Source organism: Belonocnema kinseyi, chromosome 9, assembly GCF_010883055.1.
Source record: "Belonocnema kinseyi isolate 2016_QV_RU_SX_M_011 chromosome 9, B_treatae_v1, whole genome shotgun sequence".
Classification (NCBI taxonomy): Eukaryota; Metazoa; Arthropoda; class Insecta; order Hymenoptera; family Cynipidae; genus Belonocnema; species Belonocnema kinseyi.
The window spans coordinates 60,999,916-61,015,553 of NC_046665.1; the positions used below are offsets into that span (position 1 = coordinate 60,999,916).

Sequence of the window (15,638 nt, forward strand, 5' to 3'; positions counted from 1 at the left end):
GTGATAACGGGTCTGGAGTTCACGCGCGAACTTTCGAACCTTGGCGGTAAAATTCCTGCCAGATGTGATGTAGTCAATCACATACTGAATGCGGGACGCGTACTGTCTTACCCATCCTATGTTTATGGCAAGTTGATGGATTCGTCTTTTGGTTTTATGATCAACCGTTGATTTTGTTTTACGGTTCGCATCGGCCAAAACTCTCGCTGCATTATACACACAATAATTGATAGCCCAGAGGTCGGATTCTCCGGAAAAATGTCCACGAAGCTCGTCATCCATTTCAGCCAGATCTTTAGGCTTGAGAGAAACCTTGGTGTTGATGTTTCTCCGGATCGTAAAGAATCGCTCTTCCTCTATTGGATGCCTGCCCGCGGTTGATCTTATTGTCGCCTCACTTTCTCTGTTGCCGGCTTGTTCTAGCTGTAGTAGAGTAGGCGTTCCGCTTACATAGCCCCTTTTTCGGAGTAGTTCAGCATGGTTTCACAGACATTGCTGCGAAAAGTGCGATAGCTCCGAGTGTTTCTCGCACCACAGAGCATGCAGCCGTGCCATGTAACCCCGTTCAGGGGCCACACTCGCATCGTAGCACTCTAGCAAGTCCTGATTCAGTCGCTCCGTCCACCCAAAGGTCGCGAGATCCCGCCGATCGATCGCATTGAATCCATTTTCATTGGCTCCCCCAGCTCTAGATTGGTCGGCATTGTTGGGCGACCCATTGTCGGGAGCCCTGCGCGTTCTGTTGTTTTGAACCGCACTTACTACAACTACGTTTGGTGTTGTCATTGTTGTTGCTACGAGAAGCTAGGGAAAGGGGTTCGTCCATCCTTGTAGAGCCCCGCATGCAAGGATAAAGCTGCGTACTCTGAGAGGTCGCCCCGTATCCCAGAGTCACCGTTCTAGACACCTCACCCAGGTGCCATTCAGTTTTCGAAACGGGTTTCATACCTCCGCTTGGGGGTTAATTCCTTCGGGACCACCCTGGACAATTGTCCGCGACTGCCTATTTGTTTTTGTAACCATATTCAGCAGAAGCCCTTGGTACAGGGACCCTCTATCCGCAAGCCGAGGACGCGTTCGGTGGCTTTGTCATAGGCCCTTTGGTTTGATTCTAGAGGAATCAAAATCGAAATATATATATATATTGTTTTTTTTAAATCTTGTTTAATCTCATAAAATATTCAATAATAATTTGTGATATTTTTAAAATCTGAAATCTTATTACAGATATTATTATAAGCGTAGCAATATTTTTTATAGAATGGTTCACAGAAATTTGCAGACGGCCCTGCACAGCTGTCGGTTATATTTTAGATTTTTTTGTAATACTTCCAGCTAGGTTAGCCGAGAGGCTTTAGACGTAAGGAATGAGAAATGCGAAAATTATAGGGTTCGCGAAACCCAAGGCGTGCGATTATAAACAGTGTAGTGATTGTATTATATTTATTAAACTACCCATCGTATCCTCTACTATAAGATTAGATCTATAAAATTTAATGGATATTTTTTTCTGTGTAATTGCCATAGTTGGCCCGATTTTGGTCATGGATATTGCACCAATAGTCGGCTAACATGGTCGGACCAAAGTTATAATTTTGGCGTTGGGCCAACTTCTAGTAGTCCTGTTTGGGCCAACCATGGTAGCCAATAGTTGGCAAACAGAGTTGGGCCATGTTATCATTTCGGTATGTTAGCTAATGCCTGGTTGGCAAAGTTAGCCTAACTCCGAGAAAGTTTTCCCGACTATGGCCCAATGGAAAATTCGCACATGGGAGAAATGTCTTTTATAACTGAACATTCAAGTATTCACGTTGAAGAGTTAAAGGTTTTTAGTTGCAAATTTATCTATTTCAGTTTAAAATTTAACTACATAATTGAATGAAAATTTATTTTTTCTGTTTGTAAATTGAAACCATTCTCTTCATGATTTGTGGTTTGGCTTGAATAATAACGTTTCTAACAACATATTAAACTTTTTTATTTTCGAATAAACATTCGTTACTTTATTTTTGATAATTCAGAACTTTTCTAAAAAAAATTTCTTTTCGGTGTAAAACGAAGTGTCCTGTTTGAAAATTCAACTCCATGTTTCAAAGTTGAGGTGAATTATTGTAAGTTCATTTTATTTTTTACAAATTTAACTATTACTTTAAAAAAACGTTCATCTTGGTTGAAAATTTATTTTATAATTAAAATTTAATTATTGCATTTGAAGGTTCATCATTTTCTTTGAAAAGTAATTTCTTAAATTAAAAATGCAACTTTTTTTAAAGATCGTTCTTTTTTAAGTAGAAAATTAATTTTTTAATTGAAAATGTAACTGCTTTATTTCTGGTAGGAAATTTAGCTTCTTGATTTGAAAATTTACCTCTTTGTCTAGAAAATTCATGTATTTGGTAAAAAATGAGCCTTATTAAGTTCTAATGTAGAAAATTAAAGTACTTCAATAAATGTTGTACTACTTCTTTAAAATTTGAATTCATTGGTTTAGGGGCTTCACTATTTTGTTGAAAAATCTTTTTTTAGGTTAAACATTACTGTTTTTAAGTAACAATTTTACCATTCCGTTTTTATTGAAAATTCAACTATTGAAGTTTTTATTGAGAATTTATCATACATATTTGGATTGTAAATGCCACTGTAGGAAGCAAAATTTAACTAAATTCTTAAAAATTCATATAAATATTAGAAAATTTCACTGTTTTGTTAATACATAGTCTTTTGGATTACAACTTCCCAAGCGCGAATTGCCGGAGCTGAATACACGGCCCAGTGTTGGTCCAATTTTTGCAGCCAAAGGTCGGCTAAAGTTATTGCACCAATATCGGCATTTTAATCGGCCCAGTGTTGAGCCAGTGCTGGCAGCCTATATTGGCTATTTATATTTGCTGATCCTCAGCCGATGCTTGGCCCAGTATCAGCACTTTATTGCGCCAAGTCTCACTTTTAGTACGGGGAACCATGTTTCACGAGGATCAGCCAAAGTCTGGCCCATTGACGGCACATTACTGGGCCAAGTGTCACTTTTACCACGGCAAACCATGTTTTATTTAAATCGGCTCAATGTTGAGCCAGTGCTGGCGGCCTATATTGGCTATTTATATTTGCCGATTCTCCACTGATGCTTGACCCAGAATCGGCACTTTGTTTCGCCCAGTCTCAGTTTTAGCACCTAATAAATAATTCTTACACGAAAGATAAAAAAAATTTATTGACAAATTGCCAAAGTTCATGATGAAATTTGTTAAGTTCTGTCATGTGAAATTTCTAATGTTTATGAAAAATTACATTTCCTGTCATTGCAAAAAGTTGTAAGGCAGGCTACAACGGAAAAAAATGAAATATTACGCGAAGAAAAATTGTAATTGATTAAAATTATTTATTTAAAAATTATTGTATTGATATTCCTGTTAACATTTCGTCGAATAATAATAAATAATGGGAAAAAGAGACCTTAAAATTTGGTTCTTTAACTTTTCTGAACTGCAGCTTATGAGGATGACTTTTTCACAGAGTTTCAACTTGTCAGTTTAGCGAAGTGGTTAACACGTCCGACTGCTAGGCAATGGATTTTAGGTATATAGATGTAGGTTCGATACCCCGTAGCGTTCGAAATTTTATTTGCAATATAATGTTCAAAATGAAATATATGTATTCAATCTAAACAGGACCATTAATATTTATATTCAAAGTACTCGCAATCAATTAATATTTAATTTTTAAATATGTTTTTTGCCATATCCTTAGACCGTAGCTAGTGTTGGGGAGACAATGGCAGCCAAGCCCTGGCTGCCAAGTCAAGGCCATAGTTATCAATCCGGCAATGGCGCGACGATGGCAGCCAGATTTGGTTTAATACTGGTACCCAGTGTTGGGTCGACAATGGCAGCCAAATCTTGGCTGCCAAGTGCAGGCCATAGTTATCATTCCGTCATTGGCGCGATAATGGCAGCCGAGCTTCGGCAATATTTTTGCCGACTACGGGCCAATGTTGGGCCGCATGTGACTTCGCACATGGGGTGTCATTTAAGGGTTAAAAAAGGAGGTTGAATTTCAAATGTAACCAAAAAGATAATTTGATAGCTGAAAGTCAACTGATGATTATAAAATGACCCAAGTGCGAAGTCACATACGGCCCAACATTGGCCCATAGTCGGCTACGGTCTAAGGAAATGACAAAAAATATATTTAAAAAATAAATATTAATTGATTGCCAGTACTGTGAATATAAATATTAATGGCCCTGTTTAGATTGAATACATATATTTCATTTTGAACATTATATTACAAATAAAATTTCTAACGCTACGGGGTATCGAACCTACATCTATATACCTAAATCTATTGCCTAGTAGTCGGATGTGCTAACCACACCGCTAATCCGACAAGTTGAAACTCTGTGAAAAAGTCATCCTCATAAGCTGCAGTTCAGAAAAGTTAAAGAACCAAATTTTAAGCTCTCTTTTTCTAATTATTTATTATTGTGCGACAAAATGTTAACAGGGATATCAATACAATAATTTTTAAATAAATAATTTTAATCGAAATAATTTTAATTTTAATCGGCAAATATAAAAAGCCAATATAGCCTGCCAGTACTGGCTCAAAATTGGGCCGATTTAAATGAAACATGGTTCGCCGTGGTAAAAGTGACACTTGGCCCAGTAATGTGCCGTCACTGGCCAGACTTTGGCTGATCCTCGTGAAACATGGTTCCCCGTACTAAAAGTGATACTTGGCGCAATAAAGTGCCGATACTGGGCCAAGCATCGGTGGAGGATCGGCAAATATAAATAGCCAATATAGGCTGCCAGCACTAGCTCAAAACTGGGCCGATTAAAATGCCGATATTGGCCAAATAACTTTAGCCGACCTTTGGCTGCCAAAATTGGACCGATACTGGGCCGTGTATTCAGCTCCGGCAATTCGCACTTGGGGACTTTAAGTCCCCAAGTGCGACTTTAAGGAATGAAAATCATCTTAAACTCAACACAACTGTCACTTAATCATTATATTACTCGTATTCTAGATAGGAGGCACTGTACTTAGGCTGTATTTCTGATTGAAATTAAGTGACTTAGATAATTTTCATACAAAAATAAAACTCAACTACATTCAAAATTCATCATCTTGTATTACTATGTAGCTCTCTCAGTCTTTCATCCGCAACAAAAAAGTCAAAACTTGTCAATTGAAACATATATAGATAAATTCTGCACTGTTGAAAACTTAACGTTTTTGGCTAAAACTTTCCTCTACACTGTAAAAAATACGTTTTAAAATTGCACTTCAAAGTGTAAATTTATACGTATAAAATGTAACTTTCGATGCATTAAAATTATAGGTTAGAAAGCAAATTTCCAGATGTTGTGTAGAATGACGTCTCTTACAGGTTTAGTTCTATTAGATTACATGAATTCATACGACGTGTTGAAAATCACTACATTCAAAGTGTGTAAAAAAAGGACTCATGCTGTACACAGTAAAATTCTCCAGATAATTCCACTTTCCGATGTTTTATTTAACATCGCATGTTAAATTTTAGTTCAGTTCATAATTTTACACTTTTGTACAATTTTAGACATTTCTATACTAATTTCACGCTGATGCACGTGAGTCCACTTTTTACATACGTTTGGCGTACTAAAATTCCACAACCTTTTTTTACAGTGTAGGAACTGTTTGCCTTCAATGCGTAGTACTAGAATTATTATAGCCTGTAGATAAAAATGCAAAATGGCTCTTTCAACCCACCAGGTGGGACGAAAGAGCCACTTTATCCCATGATTGAAAATCAGGGGAAAATCAATTTTTTTTGACATGAAAATCAAGTGTTTGTTGAAAAAATTCGGGATTTAGAATTAAACACTTGTTTCGCGGAATCAGTATTAGAGTGATATCGTCGAACGGTTGCAAAATTTCATATTGGACGGCTAATGAGACTTGGTCCTGCCTCTGATTGTTCTGATTTTACCTGTTCAACTTTCATAATAGTAATTTTTTGAGATTTATTCTTTTTCTCTGCTGTCTTCTCTTTCCGCTCTTTTTCTCAGCCCACAAAGTACTTACCACAGGATAATTTGTTATTATATTATAGCCACTTTAGGTCATTTTCAGTCACGATTGTTTTTCTTTCAAAGCGCAGCTTTAGGATATGGTTGAATGTTTTCCAGCGTAGAATCCAAATATCAGTCCCAGCAGTGGTGTCAACATTTGCGGCAGCAACACCTTTTTCCTCTGCTCTTACAGGTATATTTAGGCACCATTTTTCTAAAAAAAACATAACAAAAACCATGAAGAAAAGGTGGCTCTTTCGCTCCATAACATATTTTTCTTAGATTTTGTTCAACTATTCTGAATTAGGTGCATGCTGAGGGAAATAAGCGAACATTTCTTGCTCAGAACACTATTGCGATTCGGAAAACACTTACTTGCAATTTTTAGTCATCTGTACGTGCTATTAAAAAGTTTGTAGTGAATTGCTGAACGTCATTGTTCTCAAATTATAACCGAATGGCTCTTTCGCCTAATGGCCTCACTCTAAAGCCCTAAAGTTCTAAATATTTAAAAATGTGTGATTATGGACTTTTGAAAAAAAATTTAATATTAGAAAATAAATAGAGTAGACTCTACTCTATTTATTTTCTAATATTAAGAACCCAAACTATTCAAAAGTCCATAGAGTAGACTTTACTCTATTGATTTTCTAATATTAAAAACCCAAACTAATCAAAAGTCCATAGAGTAGACTTCACTCTATTTATTTTCTAATATTAAAAACCCAAACTATTCGAAAGTATATAATCACACATTGTTAAATATTTAGAGCTCTAAAAATTTTGGAAACGAATTATCTTGAACTTCTTTAAAATATTTTGCAATTGCTTAAAATCTTTAAAATATTTTGAAATTGTTCTAATTCCTTCACTCATATCTCTTGAAATTTTTTAAATCCGTAGAAATCCCTTGAAATTAGTTCTTAGAATGTTTATTTTCAAGATAAAGTGTGAATATTTGACACACTTTTGAATGAATTATTATTAATTAGTATTAATATTGCGATTATTTTTTTCTATCTACATCTCTTTATACAAAAAAAAAACTAATTACTTAAATCGAATAGAAAATAAAATTTTTTCTTTCGTTCAGAACTCCTTTAAAAAAGGCGGTGGCTCTTTTATTTAGTTTAAGTTAGAAGAAAAATCGATTATGCATTTCATTATAAAAAAAATACCAGCAAATTATTCGTGTACCACTTTTAGCACGGACACTTTTATAAATGGAATAAAACAATTTGAAATTGAAAATTACATATTTCAAGATTATTTATTTATTTAAACCAAAAAAGATCACTTTTGTACCACAAAAGATGAATTTTTAATTGAAAAGGACGAATTTTTACCAAATCAAGACGAAGCTTCAAACAAAAACAGTTGCATATTCAACCAAATATTTAACTTTTTAACAACGCAAAAAATGTTAACAAAATTAAAAAAAAAAAAGATTTTTCAACAAAAATAGTCCAAATCTGAATAAAAGACATAAATTTCCAACTATAAATGTGAATCCGCAACCAAAAAAGATTAATTCTCAACAAAACAGGTAACAGTTGATATTTCCACAACAAAATTATTTTTGATTAAAAATAGTTGAATTCTTCCGAAAAGGACCAATTTTCAACAAAATATATATTTTTCAGTCAAAAAGTACAAAAAGTTCATTCAAATTGTTGAACTTTCAAGAAAAAAACGAATTTTCTGCCATGTAGATTAATTTTTAATCCGAATATATAAATTTTAAACAAGATAAGTTGATTCTCAAATAAAAAAAGATCAATTTTCGACCAAAAATGGAAAAACTACATTTTTGATGATGAAAATGTTTCGAAGCCAAAACAGAATCGAATTGGCACCAGAAGTTGAAACGTCAAATAAAGAAAGAAGTTTTTGACAAAGTAGTTGTATTTTTAGTTAAAAGAGATGGATTTACAACAAAATAGTGAAATTTTTAACCAACGAGATGAATTTTAAACTAAAATTTCAATTGCAACGATTAATGAAATAAGTATATTTAAAACAAAATGTTTTTATGATACAAACCCGTTACATTTGACCAAAAAAGACCCATTTTCAACAAAATAGTTGAATTTTCAAAACCAGAATGTAAATTTGCAACAAATATGTTATTTTCTACCAAAATAGTTGGATTTTCAATCAAACAGGATATATTTTTAACCCAGTGGTTCAGTTTATAAACCAATAATAAAAATCTTAACAAAAAAAATTAAATCGTCATAGAGGAAGCAACTGAAAAAATGGCGAAATAGAAATACAAGGCAAATAAACTAACAAGAATATTATATCAGGTTGGCTACAAAACTTAATTTTCAAAATAGCCTAATGTTTCCCTAAATAATTTTTCATTTTTCGTGATGAATACTATTCAGAGACCAGAACTTTAATCGTGACAGTAATGTAAAATCTTATAGAAATACCCTAATTTTTTCCTGAATTTTCGTTTCCAATAACATTTTCTGATTTCCAGATTTTTCCTGACCTATGGCTACCCTGTGGTTTTCAAAAGAATCATTTTCTATAGATGTAAAACGAAAAACAGGGAAAGACTGTGACCCCTGGAATAATGAACCTATTTACAATTATAGAAAATTAAAAATACCCCTTTTATATCCTAAGTAAGATGTTCGTGACACCTAGCAGGTATCCCATATTCCTTCTCTGACATTCTTTCTCTTCAACTACGTATTTTGGCATTTGCTTAAGAGCACCGAGTAACTGCACATGTATTAGAAGAGTTTTTGGTACGTGAATAGAATAAGAAAACCAGCCCAGCATACAGTCAGTGTCTCGAATCGTCAGCGACGAAACAGCATCCATTTTTCAGACTATTTCATATCAGTGTAGTTTTTTTTCAACATATCGATTTCTTTTCAAATCGTCTCACGTGTCTCAGAATCGTACTGAAATCGATTTACCTCAGACAAATGTGACAATCGAATAGTGCCGTTTCGTTCGCGCAACATTCCAGGGCAGAATGTGTTCTGTTGTCTTTTCTTTTGCATAAATATTTTTTTTTTAGTAGAAGGAAAAGGCTTTTTTTCTTTTAGCTGGAATTTATTCTTACTTAATTATTTTTCGAAACGAACATAGAAATATCCAATTTTGAACATTCAACGAGTTTATTGCCAGAAAAAACTGCCGGTAAAAAACCACTTGGCACATTATATTTAGTACATGATATATATTGTATAATCTATATCGGAAGATAACTTCCAACAATACATTAGCTTCTTGCGAATAGTCCTTCACGGTCGCATTAGCACAGTGACTTGTTAACAAAACCAAGTGATTAGTTCGTTAAAAGAATTTCGTGGAACAGCATTATCAGCATTATTAAACACAGCAAAATTTAAAAAAGTAAGGTGTTTTTCGTCTTGAAAGGCTGAAAATACAACGGAGTTTTGTGCAATGTCTAGTAGAGGGGTTACTACTTCGAGGGACAGTCCTTTCATCAGTATTTTGGCCCCTCAAGACTTATTCATCGATCCTGATGAAGGTAATCACATTATAAAAGTTTCTAGTAAACTTCTCAACAAGTTTCCGCTTGTAACTTATTCCGTATTATATTGCACAAGGCAGTTAAAGTATAAAAGATTCAAGTAATATTGATACATATTTTGTATGTCCAGAACTTTAGATCCAACGAAAAATACTTTCCAAACAAACATTTATCATACGCACTTGGAACCTATCCAAATTCGATGTTTATTTGAATCGTTGAAAACTTATAGTTAGTTTAAAAATGTAATGTTAAAAGTATATATGACTAACAGTAAATAAACTCTTCATTTTTATTCTACAACATTAAAGATGTAAACAATTTAAAGATAAATTAATTAACAAATTTACAAATGTAAGTAGTTTTTTAAAAATGTATTAAAGAATAATTCATAATTTTGAAAAGAAAGTGTAAGAAAAAAAATTAAACAATTTTGAGAACATTCCAAATCAAACTATTTTAGATTAGCTAACATTAAAAAAAAAACAATATTTCTAATAAAATAACAAGGAATTCAACTTGTATCGTTTCTAAATAAAAGCATTTAAAATTAAGTCATTTGAATTCTAAAGCGTTTTAAATTGGAAAATGACATTTTTTTAATGAAATTAAACAATTTTAAATCAGAACCTCACAAAATTGAAAAAATTCATATGGAAATTTGAAAAATTGGACAACTTCATTAGGAGGGAATCAAAATTTCATCATTTTTAATTCAAAGTGTTCAGAATTGAACCACTTTATGTTGAATTAAAGAATCTCGAAATTGAATGATTTCAGAAATAAATTTCGAAAATAAGGCAACTTCAAAATGTACAAAATCGAATAATTTAGATCAGAATGTTGAAACTAGATCAGTTGGAATTCAGAGGAATTTTAATTATGTATTTTCTTCTTCTAAGTGTTCAAAAAATGGAATAATTTAAATTAAATAATTTTTAATCTAAAAAGATTAAAATTTCTCAATTTGAAATTGAAAACTAAATTGAATGTTTTCAAGTCAAAGCTTCTGAAATTTTAAAATTTAAAATTATCATTACATAAAAGAATTATAATTTTACATTAAAATTCACCAGACAAATTTTGTTAAGATCAAAAAATAAATTTATTAGCATTTTCATGTTTCATAATGGAGGAATTTTTAATTATAAACCTTTAAAATCGAATTATCCTGAAAAGAACGTTCAAAATATAGCAATTTTAAATGGGATAGATTAAGAATGAAAAATATTCTACAGCGGAACGTTGCAAATTACACAAATCCGAACTTCATTTTAAACTGAAAAAATGTCATTACCAATAATTTAGAATTATTAGTCATTCTTAAAATCTAAGAATGAATTTTTTTCTGATTTTTAAAATGATTGATTTTTTAATAGAATATATTGTGCACCAGGGCAGCAAAATTGTCTTTTTACGACCGAGCGTGAATTTTTGCAAATACGCGTGACCGTAAAGACTATGCTGCCTTGTTACACACGATATTTTATGTAATACGAGTATGGTTTCCGAGTTTTCTCATAATATTACGTCTCAGGTTTGAAGTTAGTTTAAAGAGATAAAAACCGCGCAGAAGAGTGCGCGTGGGCCGAAGTAACGAACGTGTATGCGTGAGCATTTTCCATGGACGGCAGAGTCCCACCACCTATAGTCACCTAATTTGCTACTTCAATTTTTAAAATCACCCAATTTATAGCCTTTCAATTCGGAATGGTTTTTCAAAATTCAGTTTCAAATTTTCAACATTTTGGAAAATTTTCAAATAACAAATAATTCAATTTTTAATTCCTAAATCTAAAATCTTCTTATTTTTCAGACTTGAATATTTAAATCTAAAATTAACAAATTTAAATCTGAGTAAAATTGAAATTAAACAATTTATAATATTCATATCATCAAATACAAAACGGACTATCAAGGCTTTCAATATAAATATAGTGAAACTCTTCTATAGCGCCGATTTTGAGGCTGACAGTGCATGGGAACTAACTCATTTTATCTCGCTCCACTTTTGTTTGTTCACTCCTGAGTGCTGGCCTGAGTGACAACCGCAGACGCCGCGCAGCTCCTGTTACATATACCTGCGGCGCGGCGTCGATTCTCGGAAGGGCTATAGAAGGGTTTTACTGTATTTACAATATTGAAAGATTCAATAGTTAAATTTTCCTGGCATTTGTATTATTTGAAGTTCATACTATTATCTATTTGTGATAATTTCAATTAAATTGTTTGAACGATTAATGCTATCAATGGAAAATTATTGTACAATATTAACAGTAGATCTCTCAACATAATTCTAAAATATTTTATGGTAACATCTTAAAACAAAAACAAATTTCTGATAATTTCCCGACTATCAAACATTTGTCCAGGGCCTTAATAATGCTTATTTTGGAATAAAATCATGATCGTCCTCTTGTCTGTTTTGTTTTGAACGGCGTTGACTATGTTTTTTACACAAAGGTCACTCCATGAATGATCACCTGAAACCGATTGCGTTCAAATTCTAGAAATTTTTTTAATTGGTCTATAATTATATCTCATATTTCTATATTCGAGTCGTGTATTTTAATAATAATAAATTATGTGTATTAAGCCAGAAAAAATGGTTGAAAACATGTGGACATGCAAAAAATGGCGATAGCATGTCATTTTTTAAATAAATTAAACACTAAAGTTACTTGTTTAAAATTAAGTAGAAGGCAAAAGTGCAATCAGGGATGATATAAATTTATTATTTATAATGATATTTCAGAGTTATATTTGAAATAGGAGAGGAAAAATGTGTTTGGATTGACCTGTCAAAAGGTGCCGTTATCGCACACTTTGTTAATTTATTATAAGCAAAATACACTATCGAAAATGGTAAAACTTGTTTAGAAATAAGGATTGGTAACAACCTTTTGCAGGGTTCAGCAAAATTGCTCATCAAAACTTATTCTTCAAGATATTCGTCCTCGATACCTGAAAATGACCAAAAAACACCACTTTCAAAATCGCGTATTTCCGAATATACATTAAAAAAAAAATTATCTGCTCGAATAATTTATTTAAACTTATATATGTCACTCACGAAAACATCGCGGATCTACTCTATGTGGTTTTATTTTAAATATAATTGAAAATGTTGTCTCGACATACCGTTTTCGACAGACTGAACCAAAGTGGGCAAATAAAACTGAAGGAAGCAGACAACGTATCGATTACTTGATTTTTTTAAATTTTTAATTCAACACAAATTCCGTAATTATAATTTGTTGATTAAAAAAAAATCCCTGACTTTTTCAGACTTTTCCCTACTTCCTCTGGCTTGTAGCAACCCTGGAATTATTTAAAAACTGATTAAAATGAGTGATTTCTTGTGCTTACTTGAGAAACGGAATTTGTGTTGAATTTAGAATTTTTAAAAATCAATCGATACGTTCTCTGCTTCCTTCAGCTGATTTACCTACTTTGATTAAGTCTGTAGAAAACGGTCTGTTGAGACAACATTTTAAATGATATTTAAAAGAAAACCACCTGCAAAAGGTTGTTACCAATCCTTATTTCTAAACAAGTTTTACCATTTTCGATAGTGTATTTTGCTTATAATAAATTAACAAAGTGTGCGATAACGGCACCTTTTGACAGGTCAATCCAAACACATTTTTCCTCTCCTATTTCAAGTATAACTCTGAAATATCATTATAAATAATAAATTTATATCATCCCTGATTGCACTGTTGCCTTCTACTTAATTTTAAACAAGTAACTTTAGTGTGTAATTTACTTAAAAAATTACCTGCTATCGTCATTTTTTAAACGTCCACATTTTTTCTGGCTGAATAAAAATAATTTATTATTCTTAAAGTACACGAATCGAATCTAGAAATATAAGAAATAATTATAGACCAATTAACAGTTTTTTCTAAAATTTGACCGCATTCAGTTTCAGGTGATCATTCATGGAGTGACCCACAAATAGAATTATTTTGGCTTCAAGATTAGGTGAAGTTAGTCGCATAAGGAACATTTCTACTGCAAAAGGATTCCTGCTGAGACAAATGAAAATCCTCTCAAACTTAAATTTGAAAGGAAATTCCATATACGTCAAGAAACATCCCTTTGTCACTAGAGAATATTTCTCAAAGTGTTATCATAGATAATTGTTAAATATTGCTTTCTATTTAAAAAAATCAAATTTAAAACCCTAAAATATAAACCAGAAAAAATGTAGTGCATTTAAATGTTAATTTTCTTTACTATAATTGCGCAATCTAAAAATAGTTTGAAGTAGGTTTCACTACAGTTAATATTTACAATGAAAATAGCATTGAGAGTTTGAATGGCTTTTGTTTTAAATTCCTTTAGATTTTAAAGCTCGTTTTAAAAAGGAGGCGACTTATGTATCGCAGATTTTTTTCTTAGCGTATAAGTGCTATGCTATCTTATCGCCTTCTATCTGCCGATGCAGTGCGTTCGCAAAACTTTTCTGTGTGTTCATAAACACATACGTTGAGTTACATATGAGGAGTTGCATTTGTCACTTATGCAATTAAGGACACATTGCAATTCTGCGACTCAATCCCTCTAGTCGTGCACTGTGGTCTCCTTTTGTATTTTCGTGTGATACTTTAATCTGCTATGCTTAATTGTTTTCTTTTTACTGTAAAGTAATGAGTTTCTTTATCTAATTTACTACGAATGGCGAAGTAAGCTATTTGAATAAAGCCAGTGTTCTTATAGTACAATTAAGTCTCATGGATATTAATGAGGACTCATGGACAGACAATCTTAATACTTATACTACCAGAGAAGGTAAATAAGGAATGTTTGTAAACAATCTACATTAAAATATTCTTATCTTTGGAAAAATCTATTTGAAATTGAAGCATGGGCTCAAAGAACACTTCGGCTGAGTTCGGCTCGAGAACGACACTGTTTCCGCGGAACGTTTCTGATTGGTCAATAATTGGTCAATAATAGTAGCAGTGCTTTTTATAAAGACTGTCAATCTCATTTTCTTATAATACTTTAAAGATATTTTTTTCGTAAAAGCAGTTTGCCGTAACAATGGTAGAAGAAGAATGTGTCGAAAATGTCATTCTCACACCATATGATCTCAAAATAATAACTTCCGCCTTTAGAAAGAAAATAAAGTGTGCATTATTCATAGGAATAAAGTTTAAAAGTTCAGCCCATAAACAAAATGCCTTCCTAATATAATAATAGTGAAAAATTCTCGTTTGAAGTCAATTGGGCATAATTAATATTGCCCAACTGGCTCGCCTAATAAGCCGATATAACTGACAAGAACCAAGTTTAGCCCCAATGGACTTTTCCACACGGGCTTGAATCTATATTCATTAGGATGGTTCAAGAAACGCTTTTCGAGCTACAGGGCATGTCACCCCCGCAAAAGTTTTCATTTTCGAAAAAGGAAATCCATAATTTTTTTCAAAATTCAAATATTAACACGAGTCACCGTTCTCTTTAAAATCATATTTAATTAACTTGGGAAAATTTTGTATTTTCGAAAAAATTCAACTCATACTTCAGAATTTGATCGAAATGTCCCAAGTTTCTTTAGAAATTGAAGAGGAGTTGCTACGAAATAAAATCATACTAATAAATTTGATTTTTAACTTAACCTTACCCCCCGTATAAATGTAGTTTTTTAATTTTTTGGTCAGGTTTGGTGCGCTGTTAGCATATTGTTAGTGTAGTTTTATTTCTTAGACAATCCTCTTCAATCCATACAAAGCTTGGCCCGTTTCGATTAAACCTTGAAATATAAGTTCAATTTTTCGAAAATCCAAAATTTCAGCAGGAAACAGAAACTTCTGGTGGATGACTTGCCCTCTAAAATGAAAAAAAAATTACAATGTACTTTTGGAGCACTCTAATGTTCATACTGTTAGTTTTTTCGATTAGAAAATTCGTCCGCGGTAAGGCTTGAAATCGAATTCTGGATTTCTGTATTCATTCTTTTTAATTTTGTTTAAAATAGTATTTAATATTAAATTTCTATTAAGGAAATATTACTTTATAGTTTTTTCTATCAAATTTTGTTGAAAGAAAAA

The 15,638-nt window shown here is 32.3% G+C and overlaps 1 protein-coding gene across 9 annotated transcripts in view; it reads left to right on the top strand.

The window, feature by feature from the left end:
- LOC117179763 (AMP deaminase 2) overlaps positions 1–15,638 on the top strand; it is a 95,692-nt gene that overhangs the window by 23,721 nt on the left and 56,333 nt on the right. Inside the window, exon 1 of one of the 9 annotated variants that reach the window (XM_033371847.1) lies at positions 8,885–9,573. The exons of 7 other annotated variants lie outside the window; for them this stretch is intronic. In XM_033371847.1, coding sequence (XP_033227738.1) covers positions 9,486–9,573 — 88 coding nt within the window. In that variant the 5' untranslated portion in view covers positions 8,885–9,485. Of the gene's footprint in view, positions 1–8,884; positions 9,574–14,164; positions 14,374–15,638 lie in introns of those variants that run through there. One more of the 9 variants, XM_033371848.1, reaches the window with a different exon arrangement.